This window comes from Alosa alosa, chromosome 12, assembly GCF_017589495.1.
Source record: "Alosa alosa isolate M-15738 ecotype Scorff River chromosome 12, AALO_Geno_1.1, whole genome shotgun sequence".
NCBI lineage: Eukaryota > Metazoa > Chordata > Actinopteri > Clupeiformes > Clupeidae > Alosa > Alosa alosa.
Window position 1 is genome coordinate 16859391 of NC_063200.1, and position 25020 is coordinate 16884410.

At 43.7% G+C, this 25020-nt stretch overlaps 1 protein-coding gene across 1 annotated transcript in view; it reads left to right on the forward strand.

Moving 5' to 3' along the window:
- map1b (microtubule-associated protein 1B) overlaps nt 1-24981 on the forward strand; it is a 38594-nt gene extending 13613 nt beyond the window's left edge. The window contains 6 exon segments of the mRNA XM_048259064.1: nt 12493-12575; nt 15090-15230; nt 15417-16107; nt 16110-20459; nt 20618-20850; nt 21834-24981. Coding sequence (XP_048115021.1) covers nt 12493-12575; nt 15090-15230; nt 15417-16107; nt 16110-20459; nt 20618-20850; nt 21834-21989 — 5654 coding nt within the window. The 3' untranslated portion in view covers nt 21990-24981.
- The last annotated feature ends 39 nt before the right edge of the window (nt 24982-25020 follow it).

The window sequence follows — 25020 nt, forward strand, 5'->3', positions numbered from 1 at the left end:
ATCTCTCTCTCTGCTCCCCTCCTCTATCCCTCATTTCTCCTCCTGTCTCTGTCTCTCTATCCCTCATTTCTCCTCCTGTCTCTCTGTCTCTCTATCCCTCCTTTCTCCTCCTGTCTCTCTGTCTCTCTATCCCTCCTTTCTCCTCCTGTCTCTCTCTCTCTATCCAGTGGCGCCGGCAGGCGTAATCCTGTATGCACTGTGCGTACAATTTTTTCACGGCTTTATTTGTGAAATCATTTAATATTAGCCTACAACAATAAAAAAAAAAAAACTTGTGTGACAACTAGCCTATATTTATTGACTCATGTGCAATTTGAATATTGGCATTATTCCGAATAAAACCGGAATATGGTGTGCATGGAAACCATATACTATAATATGAAAGCGTAGCATTGTCATGACATGATAACGATTGACCTGTGGCGGTTTTCAGACGTGGCTTTGGATGGGTCAATTCTGGCGCCTAAAAACACAACGTTCCATTCGTTCATAGGATAATAGCCTAAATCATTCAGTCATGAAAAGAAAACAACAGCAGCAGCTTAAGATTTTTCAGGCGTTTAACCGTAACGTTAAAAGATGTAGGCCTACTGTTCTTAGCAGTGATGCTGACACTGACAGCAGTGAGAGATTGTCCTCTACGGTCACGGTCTACACATGTTTAAAATGTTGAAACACCCCTATAAGCCCACGTGACCTACTGTACAGCCAGTGTTGTAAAAGTTAGACGCTTCATGCAGTAGGCTATTTGATAAGGAATGACATGGGTATGTTGACGTGTTTAAGAGGGGCTTTCTGTTCTAGTTTATGTAAAGGTTTTTCTTGGGCTCAATTAGGAGAGGCTAGCCTATATTTACCAAATGCGCAAATTTGGTAAATAAGGTCGGGTATCTTTTTTTTTTTTTGGGGGGGTTGGGATACAACCCTGGGGTGCCGCCAGGGTTGTTGGGATACAACCCTGGCGGCACCCCTGTCTCTATCCCTCCTTTCACCTCTCTGTCTCTCTATCCCTCCTTTCACCTCTCTGTCTCTCTATCCCTCCTTTCACCTTTTCTGTCTCACTTCATTTCTTCCATTTCCTTACCCCTTTCCTGTCCATATATCTTCATCTCTCTCTTTCCCTTCTCTCCACCTCTCTGCTCTCTCTCTCTCTATCCCTTTCTCTGTTCATTTCACCCTCCCCCCTCCCCTCTCTCTCTATCCCTTTTTCTGTGATGTGATTTAGGTTTGTGACCTGGTCATAAATAAGGACCAGACTCACACAGCAACCTCCTCTCCTCTCCCTTCCCTGTTCTCTTCTCCTAATCTCTCTCTCTGCTCCCCTCCTCTCTCCTGGCCTCTCCCATCCCATCCCAAATGCACTGAATCTGAACCTGAACCTTTTTATGTATATGCATTACGCATATACGTTTGACATAAAGCCCAAATACACATGGATTGCATGTACACTGAGGTTGATGGTGTGAAGCACCACATCTGGATGTGAATTTACCGTTCACTGAGTAGAAGTGTTGCTCTCACAACATGGACTCTGGAACAGATTGATACTTTATTGATCCCTAGGGGAAATTCAAGAATCAGGGCCATATCAGGGCCACATCAGGGCTAGTTCAGAACCACATCAGGGCCAGACCAGAACCACATCAGGTCCAGATCAGAATCACATCAGGCCCACATCAGGGCCATATCAGGGCTACATCAGGGCTACATCAGGGCCATATCAGGGCTACATCAGGGCTAGATCAGAGCCGGATCCACCACACAGTCAGCTACTCCCAGGCAGTGCTGTCACCTGTGAAGCCCATTTCCCCCCATCTCTCAAAAACTAATTTGCTAATAAGATCCCATGATTGCTCATAAAGATTTCCATTTGTGGCAATTTATGAAGCCACATGAAAATGCCTTTAACCCCTCAGTGTTTTTCCATTCCATAAAGACCCCAAGAGACTATGTGGGCGGTATCCTATCTTACTCCATTAGAGTAATGACTCTGAATGGATACTCATATATATTCTTTATTATCAGCCTACACACCACTGAAAATTACATACATTAAGACATTAAGGAGAAGTCCTATCAGTATGTTGTAAGACACAAAGTAAAGCAGGTAATATGAGCCCTTGAGGTTGCTGGTTACCCCTGCAGAAAGCATTTAGAAGCAGACTACCAAGTACAAGAGGCTTGGCTTGATGCGTGTATGTGTGTGTGTTCATGTATGCATGTGTGTGTGCGTCCGTGTGTGTGTGTGTGTGTGTGTGTGTTTAAGGGTTGTTAACGACCCTCTGATGGATGAGGAGTTATTCATCAGGACATGCCAGGGGGCTGTTCAACCACATGGAGCCCATTTGAGGAGCCTGCTGATAGACTAGCAATTCTGTGTGTGTGTGGCTGGCTGACTGGCTGGGGTGGGGGAGGTGAGTGTCTACAGGGGTTTGGGCAACATGGAGAGAAGAGAAGAAGAGAGAGAGAAAAGAGGAAGGGGATAGAGATGCATGAAGGAATATGGCAGAATCTCAAGAGAGGGCAACAGAAACAGAAGAGGAGTGGATGTTTAGATGAGAGGGAATGGTCCTAGAGGGAGAGAGCCAACACAGATAAAAGGATGTTCAATCAAAGTCAAAGTCAGCTTTATTGTCAATTTCTTCACATGTTCCAGACATACAAAGAGATCGAAATTACGTTTCTCACTATCCCACGGTGAAGACAAGACATATTTTACCAATTTAAGTCCACAGACAAACATAACATTCAAGTAAACAAAAAAGTAAGTAAATAAGAGGGCACATATAATTTGTTAAGCACATTCAATGCTTAACGAATGAAGTCGATGGATAAGCTAATAAGATTGGGTGGTCTGTGGTCTGAGGAGGGACTGATAGGCAATGGTGCTGGGGTAAGGGAGAGACCCAGCAGTAGGTGTACAAGTGCTGCATTAGCTAATGTACTTGTACGAACAACAGCCTCAGTCTGGAGAGGAGCCAGAGAATCTGCCCAAGATAAGGGCTGCATTGAGCTTAGGGTCAGAAGCTAAATGGGAAAACTCTGGAACATGATGTTCTGTGTGGGTGAAGGGCTGTGGGCATTCTGCTGAACGGCTTTCTCTCTCCCAACCTGCACTGTGTGAGTTCTAGAATTCAACTGCAGAAAGAGACCTCACACAACAACCAATCAGAATGAAGTTCCAGCCTCGGGACAGACTGCCAGCCAATTAGAAAAGAAACCACAGCTCTAAGAAGGAAACACACTGCGTCAGGAAGTCATTAAAACACTTAATTGATGACTGCAATAAATTAGTTTCAACAGCTATGAATCTCTTTGAGTGATGTCATTTGACATCATAACAGGAACTGAGGTTAATTGTTACGTTATCCATGAAATGCATGTTTTAAGTATGGGTTCCAAAAACAAGTAATGGATATTCTATTAAAATATGGGCTGTAGTTCTGGGCTGTCTGTTCTATATGTAGGAGTGACAGAGAAGGGAAGCTCAGGCCCTTCATCAGTAGTGCTGGAGCCGGAGCGGCATGCTACTCATCCTGACATATTAGGCTGAAATCACACTGGAGATAACGAAGCAGCAGCGGTAAGCATAACGCAACACTCAGACCATAATAAGTTCTATCACGCTCCTAAGTAACACGAACGGTTTGCCTAAACTGACAATTGAATACGCTAGCGTTGCGCTTTGAAAGTTGAACCAAGTTCAGTGCTCAGCTTGTGCCACCTTTCCCCTGCCGAACCATGGAGAACAATAGGAAACCTGCCGCTGGCCAGTGTGATCCGCGCCTTAGAGAACATGTTTAGCTGCAGCTGTTCAGCTATAATGGGCAGTACTAGGACAGTAATTACTACCTTCACCATAGCAGGTGTAATTAGGCCTCGAGTCCAGACGTTGTGGTTGCACTAATGAACATCCATGCCAAGTATTAACACTCCAGAGGTAGCAGGTGACACCACAGGGTTTGGCCATATCTGGTCCTGAGTTACTAGCTGTCTGAGTGTTGTTTATTATAATAATGATAATAATAATAATAATAATATCTTTACTGTTCACAAAAGTGGAAATTTGTCTTTGACTCCACACTGGTGGGTTTCTAAAACACAGACAAGAAATGGACCCTTTCAAGAGAGTTCCATTATCAGCATCATAGTTGGCCCCACAAGACTTCCTTTTTAACATTCCATATGTTATCTTAATGCAGAGGAAGTAGATTGGGGCCCAAATAGAACGTTCAAGCATTGTTTTTGTTTTTATTCTTGAAAGGGTCCATAGACAAGAAATACAACAAACAAATATGCATAGTGTGAAGAGTGCAGGTGCGTTTAAAGTAGCAAACAAGGCAAATGCTTGGGCAGAATTGTCTTCAGTTTTTCAGTTTGCTTTGAGTTGTGATTTGTCTAATGTTTGACTCTGTTTGTTGGATTTAAATGCACCTCAGACGCTTTCTTAGTGTTTGCAGAAATACTGCAGGTTTGTAGCCATGCCCACATGGACACTGCTGTGAGTGTGTATTTGTAGCATCATGTCGTGTCCCTTGAGTGTGTGTGTGTGTGTGTGTGTGTGTGTGCGTGCGTGCATGTGTGTATGGATGTTTCTGTGTGTGTGTGTGTGTGTGGGTGGGGGGATGTTTTTGTGTGCCAGTCTGTGTGTGTGGGTGGACATGGAGAGAGACATAGCCTGATAAAAGGGTCATCTGGGTCATTTGACCTTGAGGAAAGCACTACAAATGGATTCAGGCAGCACATTTGTGTGTTTCAGAGGGTAGCTGGGTGTATATCATTGAGTGTGCCTCTGTATGTGTCTGTCTGTCTTTGTGTACAAGTGTCTGTGTTTGCTGCACCATGTTCCTTTTGAGTGTGTGTGTGTATGTGTGTGTGTCTGTGTCTGTGTGTGTGTGTAAGTCTTTGCTTCTATCGTTCTATCGTGTCCCTTGTGTGTGTGGGTGTGTGTGTCTATGTGTGTATGTGTCAGTCTGTATAAGTGTCTGTGTTGGCTTTTTGTGTGTGTGTGTGTGTGTGTGTGTGTGTTGGCCTGTGTATGTGTGTGTGAGAGTGTGTGTGTGTGTGTGTGTGTGTGTGTGTGTGACTGACGCAGGAGTCACCCACAGGGAATTCAGTATGTGTTAATGTCAAAGGCTCTGGGTTCAGCTGGGGAGATGGGGTAAAAGAGGTAAACCTCACAAATAGCTCAGACAGAGCAGCACACACACACACACACACACACACACACACACACACATAGACACACTCACTCACACACTCTTTCTCTCTCTCTTTCTCGCTCTCTCTCTCACACACACACACACACACACACACACACACACACACACACACACACACACACACACACACACACACACACACTGCACACTCCACACACACACACACACACATTACTGCTTCACTGAACCACCTTTGATCATATTTCCAAGTAGATGAATTCAGAAAGCTGTTCAGAGATGTTCAGCATGTCAGAGACGTTTCTGTTACAGCTGCGGTTTTGGTCTGGCATACGAGACCTGCATCCAAACCCTCTGAAACGTGTCAGAGTTGGATGACTTTGGGGGGTTTGGCTGAGCTGGTGTATGCGAGTGCTGCATACAAACTCTCTCAAATTAAACATGTCAAAGTTGGATGACTTTGCTGGGGTTTGGCTGAACTGGCATACGAGAGCTGCATCCAAACCCTCTGGAATGTGTAAGAATCGGATGAAACAGAGTCCAGTGGGGGCTGAAACCGCTCTGGGGTGCATTTCCCAAAACCATAGTTGCCTGGGGTGCCATTTCCCAAAACCTGTTAGCAACTTAGTTGATTGGCAACGGAGAATTACATTGCGACCAACAAAGTTGCTAACTTAGTTAGCAACTATGGCTTTGGGAAACGCGCCCCAGCTCTGGTCTCATACGAAAGCTGCATCCAAACCCTCTGAAACGTGTCAGAATCGGATGAAACAGAGTCCAGTGGGGCTGAAACCGCTCAGCTCTGGTGCGCACTGCTGGGTACAGTGCTGAGTGCTGGGTCTGTACTGTAGCCTGGAAAATCCAGACCATGATCATCTAGAAAGATTAAGGGTCTGGCAAAGAACAATGTAATGGCCCAACTCGAGGGGCGGCAACAAGCATGCATTTAAAAATCTCACTGCACGCAATTGGATAACCCTAGACCAGTGTTTCTCAAACTTTTTTTTCTGGGGACCCACTTTTTAAAAATGACAGACTATCGTGACCCAACTTTTTCTTTCATTCCCCACTTTGATCAAGGGGGCATTCTCGAGCCCCACCTGTCCCTCATCGCTCTAAGAAAGTGGTAGGTAAGCTTAAAATTGTCAAATTTATTGAAATAATGACAAGTTCTAAATATATCCTCTTCAACAGAGTTAAAATCAGCTGGTGCTGCAGATATAATAATAAATAAATACATAACACATGTATTTCTGTTTTCCAGCAACATATTAGGAAGCATAGGCCATTTTACAGCTTTGTACAATATATTCAATGAAATACCAACATGCTGCATTAAATGGATCCATAATCCAGTCATACTGAGCACTGCTGGTTCCTGGTTGGGAAATATTTTTGAAATAAACTTTCCAGGGATGTGATGTAGGCCTACTGTTTATTACATGGGATCAAAAGAGTGGCTCCCAATCAGACGTTTCAGCGATTTCGCTCAGAAATCTCAAAGGCATAATACTGTCGCGATCGAGGCGCCTGTCCCATACTCAAGTGTATTTGGTGAATGCAGTAATCTTATTTGCTAGGTGAGGTAGGTGCTTGTCTTTGCCTTGTAACTGGACATTTAACTCAAATGTATCGCTAAGATATATCAAATATATCGCTAAGATAGGCCAGCTTCGTCAAGAAATGTTAATTAGTGAACGTGCTTGCAGATTCAAACATCGCTCTTCCTCCAAGAAGAGGCTTAATTGAGCTCAAACACGCGACAGCACTTTTTTACCTCGGGAAAGCCACCTTGCCTCGCTGTGAAACAGTACAGCCTTTTGGTCAGCTACCATCTCTTCGCAAAGTCGCGGAGAATAGACGTGGCGCTTTAAGGGCGGGTTTTAATGAAATTCACCACTCTCACAACAACGTTCAGAATCTCATGTAGGTCGGGACTAACTAAGCTGCCTTGACACGAAGGCTTCCCTGTGAATAACACAGTGCGCCCATTGCGATCGGATGCTACCTGGGCCCAGGCTACAGATAAAAAAAAATAAATTAAAAACTCCTGTTTTTCACGCCCGTTGCCGCCCCACCTGGCATGTCTCCGCGACCCATTAGTGGGTTTACTCTGAATGATTTCGGACTTCGACGCAATCGGATAACACTACGACCAATGTGTACTGTCCTCCAACGTTGCAGCGCTGTCTTCATCAGTTTAGCTGGTTCCTCAGAATGTTAAAAGTAACGTGCGTCATTGCTCTTTGCCAGAGTGTCTCGCAGAGACAATTCCATTGTGCTCTCGCGAGAACTCTGGATTTCCAGGGTATCTGTACTGCTGTCTGGGCTGTTCTTTTGTTCTGTACGGGCTCTGTGCTGGTTTGGTTCCATAGACATCATGTTCTGTTCTCTGGTGGTTCTATGTGGTTTTGTTCCCCACAGACATTTTGTTCTGTTATCCCGTTTCTGTGCTATGACAGCCCTGTTCTGTCCATATTGTGGTGGTTCCATACTGATTCAGTACTGTACCTTAGTATAGTATGTCACCTATTACCAACCGTCCCGTATTTCCAACCTCTTACGTGTATGTGTCACTTAATATTCATTTCTATACAAACCAAGACGGTAGATTCATAAAGAAATGCAAGCGCCCACACCATAATTGTACCAAAAATGACATTTTACAGTGACTCGAAGAGCTGTAAACAGTGTTGTAAGGCTGCATGTACAAATCCGCTTGGAGCTCCAGTGGAATTTTGATTTGCGATGAGAATTCTCGGTCTAACCGTTGATGTGCCGTGAGAAAGGTTGGAAATAGGCACCCACCAGCCCAGCACTAAACTCAAAGCGTGTATTTCAGGCAGTAACAGCCCCAGTAAGAACGAAACTAGATTTTGTCCACATCTACACACCTACAGTATGGCTACTGAAAAATGTAAGGTTAATTTATCAAATGTTATTTTGAAGTATTAAAAAACATTGTTGTTTTAGAATTTTCGCACGAAATGGTTGGTAATTGGTGGTTTTACGATAATTTGGTTCTGGCGTATCGTAGCGGTTCTGTGTTCCTGTTACTAGGACGGCTCTCTGCTCTGACATTTAACCACTATATAAAGCCAATCTGAAGTGTGTCAGTGTTGACTGAGGGCATAAATTAGCAGAGAGGGAGCCCACTGGTGCAGTACGATGAGTATGCGAGTGAGTCTGACTGGACTGGCCGCCCTCTGGTCAACCGATCAGAGTAATACCGAAAGAGATGTCTGACACACAGTGAGAGTGGATGGAAGTGTGTGTGTGTGAGTTGGACTGCCGGGGACTCACAGGGGACGATAGAGACAGTTTCAAAAACAAAATCACCAAGAAATGCTGAGGGTGTGACTTGGACCGGCCAGTGAGACACTGGGAGAAAACAGAGTGAATAAGAAGGAACTGTTGAGAGAAGAAAAGAGAGATTTTACTGTCATGCTTCGGAGGGCTGTTGGGATGCTAGTCACGTACTGCTGATTCCAGGCTTTTTTCCTGGGGAAGAGCACCTTTGGAGAGAGAGGGAGTGGCAGTAGAGGGAAGGAAACAGAGGAAGAGAATGAGGAAGATCAAGGAAAAGAGTCGAAGAGAAGGAGCACACAAGTAGCAGGTGAACGAAAGGACAGAGAGGATTAGAGAGGTTTGTTGCTCTCTCCCTCTAGACCTCACTCTGCTTCAATCTTTATGCTGAAGGAGGGAATCCTCTGGCCGAACCATCGATCGCAGAAGCACAGCACACCTCACCTGAGCACAGCTGAGCAGTGCTCGCCCCCTCAGAGGGTTTCCCCAGAGGACCACTGGCCCCCTTTGTTCTCTAACGATCAGAGAAGTGGTGCAGAGCTCTGGTGCGCTTACGCAACGAATGAAAGAAAGAAAGAAAGATTCTCACTACTAAGAGCAACACGAATGAAACTGGACATGAGAGCAGCATGTGTGCATCACGTTGATTTCTCCATTTCCACATTTCCATTTGTGGCATATTCTACCAGAGAGGCATTGAGGCACTAAGGCCATTATAGAGGGTGAGTCCCATCCATTCTGAGGGTGCGTCCCTATGGAAACAGAGCTCGATGAAAGGTTCCATCATGGAATAATGAAGTACAGTCTCTGGAATACTAAGATTAGATGTTTATCTAATCTGTGGTTTCTCTAAATCAGGGATGTCAAACTCAGGCCCGCTGGCCATTTTTGGCCCGCGTGCTGCTTATTTGTGGCCCGCGAGGTCATTATTCAATCTGTATTAGAAGTGGCCCGCCACGTAGTTTATACAGCGCATCCATATCTGAGCTGGCCCGACAGTATTCTCTTCAGCGCATCCACGTTAGAGCTAGCCTAGCACGCTATTCTATTCAGCGCATGAGCGCAGCCCAGGGCAATGCAGCCCATCAAGTTGCTACATACTGTACATATAGTGTATCATACACCGATAACACTTCAAATCCCAAAATGCGTTGCATCGTTAATGCCGCCTTTTCTGACAAAACACGTATCCATGCAACCAGACAAACTATCAACGAAAATGGCGAAGCGAAAGATTGATAATCGGAGCTTTCAAGATAGGTGGGAAAACGATTATATGTTCATATTATTCAAGGACAAATCCGTTTGTTTGGTATGTGGATTCACCGTAGCTGTCACTAAAAGAGTACAACATAAAACGGCACTACTCTAAAACTAAACATGAAGACAAATACAAAGATCTGGATGCGAAGCTTAAGCTACAGAAAGTGGGAGAATTGAAAGCAAGTCTGCTTTCAAGGCAGACAAGCCAAGTCACAAAGTAATGCTGCTGTAAAAGCGAAGTTTTACTGTTGCACAGGATATCAGCAAGACGGCCATTCTCAGAGGGAGAGTTTGTTAACTGTTAATAGTTACAATTACAATTTTGATAATTGTTAAATGTTATTTACAATTTTTATAGTTCACCTGCAAAAAATAGGCCAATATATTTTTTCTATTCAGATATTCAATATATTTTTTCTATTAGGCTATATTCAGAAATGCCTGCATTCTATTTTTTCTTGTGTGTATACAGTTTTAATTCAATAAAAACATCGGTTATTCAATAAATGTTGAGCTTGGCCCGCGACATATTCCCAGTTCTTAATTTTGGCCCCCTGTGAATTTGAGTTTGACACCCCTGCTCTAAATGCTCAACTCTTTCTACATGCTACTTTTAAAGGCTTGTATTCACCTTAAGCATTGTAAGGTTTTGGGAGTATGGATTTTCCCCTCTCTGCCATAACCGCAACACATCTAAGGTGACAGTCGGAGAGGAAGGCATTTTTAGAAGGCTGATAAATAATAGAACCTGTCTGTTGTTTTTCCAGGAATCCTGCTGAGCTCCCCTGTTATTTTAAGCTCAAAGTGCAACAAGAGGGGAAAAGAACTCTCATGTTATTTCCTCAACCTCTCTGTGTCCAGAGTGACAAGGCGTTATTTTCTGTGTTACAGGGTTGTGCAGTGAAACACACACACACACACACACAAAAGAAAGAGAGAGAGAGAGAGAAAAATACACCTACATTATTTTCAGAGTGGGTGAGTCACAAGCCCTTAAAATTGTTTTGTTTTTCTTTCGTCACTATTTAACAGGTCTGAGCCGATCATCTCTTCATTTCAAATGTCTCTGATTAAGATTTAATAGCAATAAACAGTGTGGGGGAGGGAGAAAGAGAGAGAGAGAGAGAGATGATGAAAAATAATTTCAGGTGATTAATGATGACACAGCATGCCTGTAATAACATTGCAATTAGCCTCTCAGTCAGACACGAGGCACATACACACACACACACACACACACACACACACACAAATGAACAGACCCACAATCGCTTTATGAACTAGAAGACCCAACGTCATATTTTGCAATGTTAACAGGATATACCCACAGCTTTGGTTACCTGCAGACTCCAGCCACAGCCATGGCTATATCTTTTACCAACCCCTCTCTCACTCATGGCACCCTAAACTAATATATTCAGGAATGATAATGTCCTTTGTCTGTGGTCCCTGACAGATAAATGTAATTAACCACACTAAACTAATACGTTTAGGAGTGATGGTGATTCAACAGCCCTCCGAGGTGTTAATTTTCCTGCTGAGCTGACAGTGACGGAGAGCTGAGGTTAGCAGAGTAGATTAATATTTATAAGAGGAACACGACTTGCTGACAAGACCCCTGGATCATGACAAACTGACAAATTAGGTGTTTATAGAAAGGTTTATTTAGCTTTTATTCTTAACAACATTGGTGTTCATTGGTGAACATTTGCCGTTCTACTGATTTGAATTTTTTTATGTTGATGTCACTGATATACTCATGGGTTGACTTTGCTTGTGCTGATTTTTTCCCCAACATCTCCTACAAGTAGGTGAATAGCATGCGTTGTGCAGTATGACATGGCATAATAAGTCAAGAAAAGTATACTGACTGTCATTACCATGGGACTTGCATGGTACCTATGGTACCCATGGAGACAGGTGGAGCTTAGCCCCTGTAGAGGCCATTTTATAATTGGCCATGCAGCAATAGACAAGGGAACAACTGCTGTCAGATCTGTGTGTGTCAGATAGTCAGCCAGGCAAAACCAACTCCACAGACAGACAGACAGACAGACAGACAGACAGACAGACAGACAGACAGACAGACAGACAGACAGACAGACAGACAGACAGACATGTGCGCTTCGGACTTGCAATCGGAGGGTTGCCGGTTCAACCCCGACCAGTAGGTACGGCTGAAGTGCCCTTGAGCAAGGCACCTAACCCCTCACTGCTCCCCGAGCGCCGCTGTTGTTGCAGGCAGCTCACTGCACCAGGATTAGTGTGTGCTTCACCTCACTGTGTGTTCACTGTGTGCTGAGTGTGTTTCACTAATTCACAGATTGGGATAAATGCAGAGACCAAATTTCCCTCACAGGATCAAAAGAGTATATATACTTAATACTTATACATACACACACACACACACACACACACACACACACACACACACACACACACACACACACACACACAGATACACACGCATACACATACACACTGTTCTAGTGCTGTTTATTTCATACATGCATAAAATGTAAAGCACATTAATTCAATGATTATTGTTTTTTTGTATGTGTATGATAATGTGCTATGAATTTGAACTTGAACTTGTCTGTTGGTGTGTGTATGTGTTTTCATTGTATAGTGTCTATTGTATGTCGGTGTACTTTGAAAGCAGGTAATGGGACATGATGCTGCTGGACTTATGTAGTCTAGGAGACAAGTGTTGAATGGTAATGATGGGTTTCTTTGTTTTCAGGACAGAAGATTCTGCACCATAAAAGCAACGTGCTGGAGACAGTGGTCCTCATCAACCCCTCGGATGAAGCTGTCAGCACTGAGGCAAGTGTGTGTGTGTGTGTGCCAGGGGTTTATGGCCTTTGAGATGTTCTAGATATTATTTACAAAAGTGTGCTTCAGAATGTAGTGTATATTCAAATATTCAAAATATTTCAAATATTCAAAAAACTGTATTTTTCTCATAGAATAAACTGATCATTTGGAACAACTGATAGTTTGGAACAAATCGTTCCAAATCTAGGTACAGGTATAAGGATGCATCTGCTTAGTGTTAATTTTGTCACCTATTTTTTATTTAGTCTTAGTCTTAGTCTTGTGACGAAAAGTCCTTTTTAGTCTTTGTCATATTTAGTCATTCAAATATCATTTTTGTTAATCAAGTTTTAGTCAACTAAATGTCTCGTCATTTATAGTCTAGTTTTAGTCAAAAGAAAACTAAAGCTATCTTAGTCTCAGTCAGTTTTAGTCAAAACATTTTAGTCTTTTTTTATAACAAATTATTTCTGATTACCATTTCAGTCAAATAGTGTTTCACACATCTCAATTTTCTAACAATATTGTGTGTCCACAGGGCTACTCGACTGTTATAATTACTCATTCTGATTTTTTTGTCAGTCATTACATGCACAGGTAAGTCGAGCTACAGTTATAGCTCGGCTGGTATTTGGCCATATACAGTAAAAGATTTGACTGGACCACTGTCATGATCTTCATAGACCAGTGTTTCACAAAGTGTGGTCCGGGGACCACTGGTGGTCCGCAAGCTATCCCAAGTGGTCCACGAGCAGACGTGGTAAAATATAATATAGATGATTTGCAATATTGAACCAACTTGTATGTAAATTCAAACTGTTCTACAACACTGTCTATGTCAGATATGCCAGTTTAAATCATATGAATCCTCTGACACAATTAAACAAAGTGGTTCAGTGAGTATTGTGTAGGCTAATATACTGCTAGGTCTATTTTTTTTTTAGCTAGGTGGTCCGTGCGTTTCTTTTTTATTGATTAGTTAAGTGGTCCTTCATCTGAAAAAGTTTGAGAAACACTGTCTTGGATCCAAGTATGAATGTTTTACTCCGCCACACTAGATGGCGATATGCGCCCAAACGCAACACAAACTCTCAATCTTAGCTAACTTGCTAGCGAACTTTCCATATTAGCTTACTTGCTAGCAAACTTTGCATCATCAGTGTAACTAGTTAAGTAGTTGACATTACTTGCTGAAAATTTTCGTATGGACATTCTGGGGGATGTTAATTTGTATATGTATGAGAGAAGCTTCAACTTCTGGGTATGTAGCATTGTGGCATAAAGCCTAACTCTGGCAGAAATCTCTGGTGTTCTTGTTCCATGTAGTTTCCTGCTGCAGCCACAGGGTTGCAGCAACAGCACGTAGACTAGCCTACAGGAAAGCTGCAAGCATGAACCATGAACTCATTCGAATATTTTGAAAAGGTAACAGCTATTCTGTCTTCTCATTTTGTAGACGAAAATGGAAGAGAAATTTTATCTTAGTTTTTATTTCATGCAAAACATTTTAGTCTAGTCTTTTTTCGTCAACAATAATGCATCTTAAGATAGTCTTAGTCAGTGTTTCAGGACATTAGTGCAGTCTCGTCATCGTCTCGTCTTAGTCATGGAAAAAAAGGTTGTTGACGAACATTTTTCCTCTCGTCTCGTCTGACGAAATTAACACTACATCTGCTGTAAAAACAAATAAACACGCAGGTCATGTATGGATCATAAAAAGCACAGGCATACAGATTTCTCAGTTCCCTTGAGTCCTCTTCCACGGTACACATTCTGCATGCCTAATTGTCTTTTGTATTGTAACTGCGGTTAGAATGATATCATTTGCTTTGTAATGAGGAGACAAGAAAACTGGAGCAAGTCATAGGCTGTACGGTCGTGTGAGGTTTAGTTAGACCAGTGTACTCATAGACCTGTTGTTGATTTGGGGAGAGAAGTACTGATATCAGACCATCTGGTTTAGTTGCCTTTGTCCTGATTTTTTTCTGATGTCGCTTCTACTATCTAATTGAAATGGGTTGGATCCTAGTCAAGAAAGAACTCGCACACCAATGTTGCCGATCCAAGTTTTAATCCAACCAATGAAGTCTAGTCAGCAACATTGGTGTGCGAGTTCTTTCTTGACTGAAGGACTGATACACTATTGGAACTAACGCACCCACCAGGCCTGGAGTCATTGTTGCGTTACCCTGTTTGCCCCATACTAGGATTGCTCTCTCAGAATTCAGAATTAATTAATTCTATTAGACAAGATTATGTTCAGAGGGCAAATGTGAATGTGATCCAAGTATTTGAACTAGAAAGTGCTTTTCAGTGAAATTAACAGGGTTCAATTCAACCTTTTTTTTTGCTGTATACACCCCCACCCCCTTGCCTCAATCTCGGCCTCTCCCCCTTTCTCTCTGTCATACACAAGCACTAGTTTACACACATGCACATAAATGACCATTAATAATCTGTAGATATAAAACATTAATGAGTTGAAAATAATTCTCAGGTGGTTTGTGCACGTTTGGTGTTCAGGTGCGTCTCATGATCTCGGACACAGCTCGACACAAGCAGCTGGTCCTGGCTGGACAGTGTGTGGAGAGGACAGGTGAGCTCATCCTGCAGTCAGGCTCCTTCTCCTTCTTCAACTTCATCGACATCTTTACTGACCAAGAAGTAAGTATATTCTCTGGCATTATTTCAGCATATGCACTTCATCTGTGTAGGCCTCTATGTCAATCTTTATGTCATGATTCTGAATTTTTGTGCTTTCATGATTTGTATTGATTATCTTCTATGGTTATTATGGGTTGTTGTTACTAGCAGTGACTTATCAGTACTGGTGTGTTTTCCCCCCTGTAGATTGGAGAACTTCTCAGTAGCATACATCCAGCTAACAAGGCAAGCCTCACACTGTTTTGCCCTGAACAAGGTGACTGGAAAAACTCAAACCTGGACAAACACAATCTCCAAGACTTCATCAACATGAAACTGAACTCCTCTCTCATTCTCCCTGAAATGGAAGGCCTGTCGGAATTCACTGAATACTTGTCAGAATCAGTAGAGGTCCCAAGTCCATTTGACATTCTTGAGCCACCAACCTCGGGTGGATTCCTGAAGCTCTCTAAGCCATGCTGCTACATTTTCCCTGGTGGTCATGGAGACGCGGCACTCTTCGCTGTCAATGGTTTCAACATGCTGGTCAATGGCGGGTCAGAAAGGAGGTCTTGCTTCTGGAAACTTGTGCGCCATCTTGACCGGGTGGATTCCATCCTCCTGACCCATATTGGAGATGACAACCTGCCAGGTATCAACAGCATGCTGCAGAGGAAGATCGCAGAGTTGGAGGAGGAGCAGTCTCAGGGATCCACTGCCAACAGCGAATGGCTGAAGAACATGATCTCCCCAGATATAGGGATTGTGTTCCTCAACGTACCCCAGAACCTGGAGAAACCAGAGGCAAACTTTCGGGTACGGAGGAACATCGACGAGGCTGCTGCTACACTGCATTACCTGAGCAAGCTGTCTCTGACACCAGAACCACTTCAGAGGGCACTGGAAACACAATTGAACCCATCATACTCTTCCAGAAAATGGGAGTTGGAAAACTTGAGATGTATGTCCTTAATCCAGTGAAGAACAGCAAGGAGATGCAGCACTTCATGAAGCAGTGGACAGGCATTGAGAAAGACATGGCTTCCATTCTACTACCCAATGGAAAAGAATCAGAACTACCAAACTCCTACTTTACCTCTATCTCTTCACTGATTGTATGGCATCCAGCTAACCCATCAGAGAAGATTGTGCGTGTGTTGTTTCCTGGCAACGCCACACAGAATCACATTTTGGAAGGACTGGAGAAATTGAAACATCTGGATTTCCTGAAGCAGCCAATGGTGACACAGAAAGAGTTGAACGCTAACATGGCACCATCACTTCAACAAGCAAAAATGAAGCATAAAACAGATAGCAAAGAGAGTCTCAAATCATTATCAAGGCCAGCAAGTAGAGGCATAAAGAGAGAGTCAAGGGAGGAGACACCAGAGAAGGCAAAGGCAGATACAGAATCACCTGAGGAAACTTTACAGCAGAAAGAAAAAACTCCAGTGAAAAAAGAAAAGCCAAAGGCTCAAGAGAAGGAGATGAAATCTAAAGTTGAGCAAACTCCAGAGAAAAAGAAGGCAGACATTAAACCAAGAGCTGCTCCCAAGGAAAAAGTCATGAAGAAAGAGATGAAAAAATCAGTTGAGAAGAAAACTGATGACAAAGAGGTGAAGGATGTTGTTGATAAAAAAGAAGAAAAGAAGAAAGATGAGAAGGTGACACCAAAAAAAGAGGAAAGGTTTAAAAAAGAGGATAAGATTAAAAAAGAAGATGTGAAGAAGGAGGCCAAAAAGGATGTAAAGAAGGACTTGAGGAAAGAGTCTCCTATGAAGGCCAGCAAAAAGGAGGACAAGAAAGAAGTAAAGAAAGATGATCACAAGAAAGATGTGTCAAAGCCTACCAATTTCCTGAAAAGGAATGCAGCTTCTTCAGCTGAAGCCAAGAAACCTGCCCCTAAGCCAAAGTTGCTGAAAAAAGACGACACATCAAAGAAGGAGTTAGGAAGCCCTATGAAGTCCAAAGAGAAAGGGAAGGTAAAGACCACCAAGAAAGACACTAAAGGTAGTGCGACCAAAGCTGAGACTGCTGCAACAGCAGCTGCTGCTGCTGCTACTGCCGCCGCTGCTGCTGCAGGTGTTGCAGCTGGGCTTGAGGTGGCAGCCAGTGCTGCTGAAGCTCTGGAAGAAGAAAGGTCTTTGATGTCAACTCCGGAAGACCTCACCAAGGACTTTGAGGTGCTGAAAGCAGAAGAAATAGTCGAAGATGAAGAGGCTTTACCTCAGACCATCACTGAGGAAATCACACTTGCCAAAGAGTCCCCAGAAGCAGGCGAGTCCCTGGATGAGGGTATCACAACAACAGAGCCAGAGGCAGAGAGCGGCGAGACTCCTGATGAGGTGGAGCCAAAAGAGAAAGCCAGCAGCTTCACCAGTGAGAAGTTTGAAGATGAGGGAACAGGACTTGAGGAGTCATCTGAAGCTGGGGACTATGAAGAGAAAGGAGAGATTGATGCAGTGAAGGAGGAGGAGGAACAAAGGAGAGAACTCAAGTCTGAGTTGAAAATCAAAGAAAAGGAAGAGAGTGAGGAAGAGAGAGAGGATGAAGCCACTACTGTCGTCCAGGCTGAGACATCAAAACCAACTCTGTTTGCTTCCACCTCACCAAAGGTATGCTCCCCCATTTCTCCTGCTGCTTCAATTCATGATGAATATCTTCTGGAAGGTTCTGGAAGTGAACCGGCCTCAGACGATGAAAACCGAGATGAACCTCCTGAAGAGTACACCACCTCAGGCCATACCATGTCCACCATTGAGATTTCAAGTGTGCCAACACCCATGGATGGCATGTCAACTCCAAGGGACATCATGAGCGATGAGACCACAAATGATGAGACTGACTCTCCTTCTCAGGATATGGCCAGGTTTGGAGGGGCTAAAATGTCATGCGATTTTGAGAGAAAACAGCTCCCAACTCTTCAAGATGGCCCTGAAGACCACTCAAAAAGCGAGGCCACAGATGGTGAAGACTATCAAGCTTCAGCTTCTACTGTCTCACCTACATCGTCACTGGAAGAAGACAAAATTGTTGATTATTTCAAGGAAGAAGAGGGCGGACGCAAGACTCCTCCAGACTCATTAAACAAATTTGCCATTTGCTCTTCAAGACTGGCTTCTGACTCTTCAATGGGTCCAATAGTGAGATCTCCGTCTGGTGATAAGAATGTGAACATGAGCTTCTTATCATCAGGTATTGCCTCACCCATTGAACTGGGCACTACCCTCACAGGGATCCCATTCGAAATAGGCGAGAGCTCACTGAGTCCAGATGAGAAGACCCTGGAGGGCACCTCTTCTCCACAATCTGCTGGCCATACACCTTACTATCAGTCACCACTAGATGAGAAAGCAGGAACCCTACAACCTGAAGCAGGGGACAATGCTGATGGTCCAGTAATTGTGGAGGTCACAAGTGACAAAGAGGACTCTCCTAAACAAGGGAGTCCTGTGGAAGAGAAAGTTCTCAAATCTCCAATAGACAAGTCTGCATCTCCTATGTGTGGCTCACCAACATCTGGAGCAGAATCCCCAACAAAAAGTGAAAAAGCCGAGAAAGTGTCAACATTTAAAGAAGAGAGCAAAATGTCAATATCAGAAGGAACAACATCTGATAAGTCTGCAACTCCAGTTGATGAAGGAGTTGCAGAGGACACCTTTTCCCATGCTGCATCTGTGTCCACCTCCCTGGCTACCGTGAGTTCTTTGCGAGACCCTACAACTGATGATGTTTCACCATCTCTGCATGCTGAAGTAGGCTCCCCCCACTCCACAGAGGTGGATGACTCCCTCTCTGTCTCCATAGTTCAGCCTCTGACTACTTTCCAGGAAACTGAGTTCTCTCCATTAAAGGAAGACAGCCCGCGACCAATGTCCATCTCCCCAGACACCTCTCCCAAAACCGCCAAGTCCAAGATGTCCCTTCAGGAGCCTTCCGTCATGCAGGTCCCCCAGGACTCCCCTGACCATTCTATGGCCTCAGATTTTAGCAAGCAGTCACCACAGCACCCCTCTGCCCCAGGGGCTCGTGGGGTCACTGAAAACGGACCCACAGAGGTGGACTGCAGCCCATCTGACATGGACGACCACAGCTCAGTCGGAGATCACAGGGCCGAGAAGCCAATGCTTTTCAGAGAGTGTGACTCCCCTTGTGCTGCCTCTGCGACCCCGTCGGAGGCGTCTCAGTCCAGTCCTTCTGTTACGACTCCTTGTCAGATTGGGGGACCAAGGGACATGTCCCCAAGTGCAGCAGCTTCCTCAGGTCCTGCTACCCCAAAAGCATCCTCCTTAACACACTCTCCTGTGTCCCCAGACTCATTGGTGTTGGGGGACAAAAGTTCTGGTGGGACGAATAAGGAAAGTCTGTCTCTGGCTGGAGGAGACACTAATCCCTTCAAGTGTGAGTCTAAATCTCCTGTCAGTCCCAAAGCCCCCTCACCATCTTACCTGCCTCTGTCCTCTAATTTCTCAGAGTCGCACACCTCTCCAACCTCTGGCGCTTCAAACTTTGAATCCAAAGATCCGGACAGCGCCATGAAGAGCCCCTGTCGTCCATCCAGGACGGACGTAGATCTGTGTCTGGTGAAATCCTGCGAGTACAAGCACCCGAAGACTGAGCTGTCACCATCTTTCATTAACCCAAACCCACTTGAGTACTTCATGAATGAGGAGAATCTGAACCCTCTGGAGGAGGAAAAGCCTTTGACCAAGTCTGGCGGAGGGCCTCCTCCCCCTGGCGGGAAGCACCATGGGAAACAGTGTGAGGAAACCCCTCCAACCTCAGTCAGTGACTCCGTTCCCTCCCAGACAGACTCTGATGTGCCCCCCGGCACAGAGGAATGTCCCTCCATCACAGCAGATGCTAACATCGATTCAGAGGACGACTCAGAGACACTCCCAACGGACAGAACTCTCACATATCGCCATGTGGATCCTCCGCCAGTGGCTGCCCGTGATGCCGCTCCATCCCCTCCCCACCCTGACGTCTGCATGGTGGACCCAGATGCCTTGGCAACTGAGGAGAGCAACCAAGTCAAGGAGAATGAGGGAGAGGAGAAGCCCAAAAAGAAAAAAACAATGGCGAAGAAGTCTGCATCACCAGCCCGAAAGAGTGGCATTTCAAAGACAAGTGCAGTGAAGGAGACAAAAACTGCCTCTCCGAAAAAAAGTGCCAGTGCTAAGGGAGGAGAGGGGAAAGATGTGAAAAATGCAACCAACACTTCTGCCTCCCGAGGTGTGAAAAGTGCAGGTATGTCCTTACATTCAGACATTTCTACTGCCAATACTGAAACACTGAACCTTGACTCTTATCTATTGGATTGAATATATTCTTAAACTTATTTAGATTTATTTTGTACATTTACATACATCAGTGCATCAGATTGAACACCTATATCTGTCTCACAGGAAGCAGTAAAACCTCCAGTGGATCAGCAGTTCCCAACTGCCCCTCGATGTACATGGATCTGGTCTACATCCCAAACCATTGCAGTGCCAAGAACGTGGACTCTGAGTTCTTCAAGCGAGTCCGCTCTGCGTACTACGTAGTCAGTGGTAACGACCAGGCTGCCCAGGAGCCCAGCAGGGCTGTGCTAGATGCTCTGCTGGAGGGGAAATCGCAGTGGGGAAATAACATGCAGGTGAGTCAACAACACCCTAACGACTCTCACAGAGCACAACTGAAACGGAATGTCTAGGTTGCAAGAATATGCTTCAGTTATGTGGAACTGGCAATACCAGAAAGGAGTGCGTATGCACCATGGCCCTTAGACCAATCTACTATTTCTGTTTTAACGTGGTACATTCATGCAGGTTCAGTTGAGCTTTCAGTGTAGCCCAGTCGTAAGCACAGAAGAAATACAATGAAAGCATGAGTAAAGATAAAGGAAGAGTTTTTCATGCAAGGATTGTAGGCTAACTGATGAGCTCATCAGTTGAATTAGAAAATGAATCTGTTTCTTAATGTTCCAGACCAAAGGGATTTTTCTTGCTGTGTTAGAAGTGTTTTTGTAGCACCTGTTATCACTCCCTGTGGATTTCAGGATAAATTAGCAGTCATTTGCAATGGCATTAGCATTCAATTAGCAAAAGAAGAAAAGAAGAACCACAAAATTCTATCTCTTACAGTACTAGATTTATTTCAATTTATTTTACCACTGCACCCCTGGGTACAATGAAAGTTAACAAATGTTTTAATCCATCAAAGGATTTACAAAAGACATACAGTAAGCAACAATGAGAGTCTTTGGCAAAGGCCCCGTCCTCGGTCCAGGTCATTGAGCGTAGGGACCCTTGCAGATCCTGCCAGAATGAGATGACAGGGGCAGAACCTACCCCCTGGACGTCTGGACAAGGCCAAACTGGTGTTGGTTAGGGAGGGACGGAGGGAACATCGAAAATCGGCACCTGAAAGCAGTAGGCAGGTACAAAGTCATGTCATTATAAAGACTGATGCAGACTGGTGATTTGTCAGAAGTAACGAATGAATGAGTGACGTTGCATTAAGTCTTCCTGGCAGAACTTAACGCTGATGCTTCCATTTCTATTCAGACAGGATTACTACTTTGTTGGCGATGTTTGCTGACCATCCTCTTTGGTCCTGTGTCCTTGTTTTGGTCCACAGGTGACCCTGATCCCGACACATGACTCTGAGGTGATGAGGGAGTGGTACCAGGACACCCACGAGAAGCAGCAGAACCTCAACATCATGGTCTTAGCCAGCAGCAGCACGGTGGTCATGCAGGACGAGTCCTTCCCTGCGTGCAAGATAGAACTGTGAGGCCGCCAGGGCTGTGATCTGCAGGCCTTGTGCTGTTTCTAAGGCCCGCAGCTGGGTTCAACTCTCATAGAAATGCAGAACTAAAAGGTCTAATTGATGTCCCCTCTCAAAACAATAACTCAAAAAATGTGTGAAGTCAGAAGATATTCTACAACTTATTTATCTGATTTAACTGATCGGTCACAGTCATATTTTAAAATTGGAGTCTAAAACATGAGTTGTGGTGATTTAAACGTACATTTAAAAGTATACCGAGTGAGGAGTATGCGTAATCATGTATCACGGGGAAACCGTCTCAGTGATGAGATTGTTTAGTCTGTGGAGAAAGTCAGAGAGCTGAAACTGTAAAACACAAATATGTGAGAAATTAGCATCTTCTCAGTAAGTTAGCGCCATTGAGCAACTAAACTGCAGGGCAGCTATACCAAAATACTGGACCCATACAGAAAATGTGGAAATACTAGTCTTACAATGCCATCATAATGAATGTGGAAGTGGACTGGTTCGTTGTACTTTGGATGCTTTTAAACGTGTGAAAAGGGAACAAGACTGTGAGGTAAACCAGTCTAGTCAGTAATGTAGCTTATAACTCAGAAAAGATCAAAGAATCATCCATCACAAATCAAAGGAAATAGGTAGGTCTACTGTGTTAGAACACAGTAGCTTAGCTGATATCAAACAGAATGTTATAACCAACAAACCATTATAAAGCAGAATACAGGTGGTGCAAAATCTTCATATTACCACAATCTACACACCAAAGGATGATGATGGATATTTTGTTCGATATGCCTTAGAACGTGAATTGAATGTACACCATGATTGATGCACTTACTCTGAGAACAGATGTCCAGTCTGTATAGAGACAGCAGATGATCACAAGTCAAAGGCAGTTCCCCATAGAAACAGATGAATGAGCTGGTAGCAATGTACTGTAGGCGAATCATAGTGTTTGTCCAGCACGATGTGGAATGTGTCAGTGGTTATCTGAAGCAGTCCAGTCCTTTTATGATGTAGAGTGCTTTTTGCTTGCAAAGTGGCCTGTGGCTTGTGTCGAAATGACACACTGACAGGTAAAAATACCCAACAGCATCAGAGTTAGTGCTCCTCCTAAAGTTACAAATAGTACAATTTATGTTTTTATTAGTTTCAAACTCATAGAATGAATAATGACAATGAGCTTCCTCAAGTTTTATTGATGTCATGCAAGTGCTGCTCTGCATAGCAATGTTCGTTATAAGCGAAGGGAGAGGAACACTAATTGATCTGTGGTCGGAGTGGGTTTTCAGGTGTTCTGCTGTGAAGTTCCTAAGTGGCATAATTTCCCCCCTTTCTTTTACATCTGTATATTTGCAGGCTATGTTTAGAGTATGTTGATATTTGCACTATATTTTTTTGCACATGATTTTTTTTATTAGTTAACTTATTCCAAGTCAATGTTATCCTTGTGGCTATTTATGATACATTATTTATTTATGAGTGACTGTGGAAACACTTGCATTTTGACTGCCATGACAAAGATTCATGTTGAGACTGAGACTTGAGCTACTTGTTTTCCCGAGGTCGAATTCTGAAAGAAGAACGCACTACCAGCCGAATGCAAGCAGAAAAAATAGTCATTTTTGAATTGATACCCTTTGTTTGAACTTAGGTTTGGTTTGTGCATCTCTCCTTGACTATTCAACTGCTCGATTTTCCTGAGTTGATGAGCCAAATTCAACCAGAGGCTGTCAGAATGTGGTACATCTATGCTTGAAAGCTGAGCAAGTTTCCTATCCTTTGGACATTTTCTTTTCAAGAGCAACACTGTACTATAATTATAGATAGCTCTGTGGCCGAATGACTGGATTGAAGACGTAAGCACGAGTAATGTAATCTACTAAACATTTCTCTCTCTCTCTTACACGAGGGAGGAGCAGGGAGGTCAGGGATTCCTGAACTGCCAACACAACAAAATTGCAAGTCTGTTGTTGAAGTGATTAAGTATGGTGTGCGATGTGTGTCCTCTGGGTTTCTGCCATATTATAAGTGCAGGACAGAGAGAGAGAGAGAGAGAGAGAGATCCCTTTCTCTGTCAGTGTCGGCCATTTTTGGATCTTAGACCTGGTCTGTTACTGTGTCTAAGCAAAACTGGTATCAGGTGGACAGAAACATGCTACATTTCTGTCTCGAAGCTTGTCAGAGTTTGTACATTGTGACAGAGACCACAATGATCCCAAAATGGCGTCTTTGGTTTCCAGCGCTTTTACGATGACAGGATTTCTCTAGAGCTATACTGTAATGGTGTGTAGATAACGTTGAGGGAGAATGTTTCATGAGAGAGACAGACTTCACAGTTTCACTTCTGTTTGATCTACATGACTCGGACCATCACCCAACACCTAAAGACAAGATAACACAACTACCGGACAGACGAACCACCTGACACTCAATACAGTGGCCAACATGGCCCCAAGCATTTATATGACATTGCCTTGCAGCATTTCACAGAGATCTACAGGAGTTGAGTTTTAAAAGTTCAACATAATACTAACCAAGAACAAATACAGGACATCAGGGCTGAACTCAGTCAATAGTTGTAAATAGTTGCAGTAGAAGTCTTTTAACTAAGCAAGGAAAAGCAAGAACATTTTAAGCATTTAGAAATCAGATGAACACTCAGCTTTTGACTTTTCTCTCAGCTTCTCACTATATCCATCTTTTCTTCTCTCTCTCTCCCTCCTCTCTATCTCCCTCTTTCGAGTGATTGTAAGAGTTTGTTTGCAGCTGTGTAAGGTATATATGTCTTGTGAGCTTGCATCTACCCTAGCCCTTTCCAAACTCATATCTAATGTAGAGGATAGTTTCATGTAAAAGTATTACCTAGTGCTTTTCTGACATTTGTGTGCAATATCTCATTTTCCCAACTCATGTGGGGGCATTTGATGTAAAGGGAACTACTATGGAACACCAAGGGAAACAACACCATAATAAAAACTGTTGTGGAAATCCATGTCATGTCATATAGATGTCTTCTTTTTTGCTTTTTCAT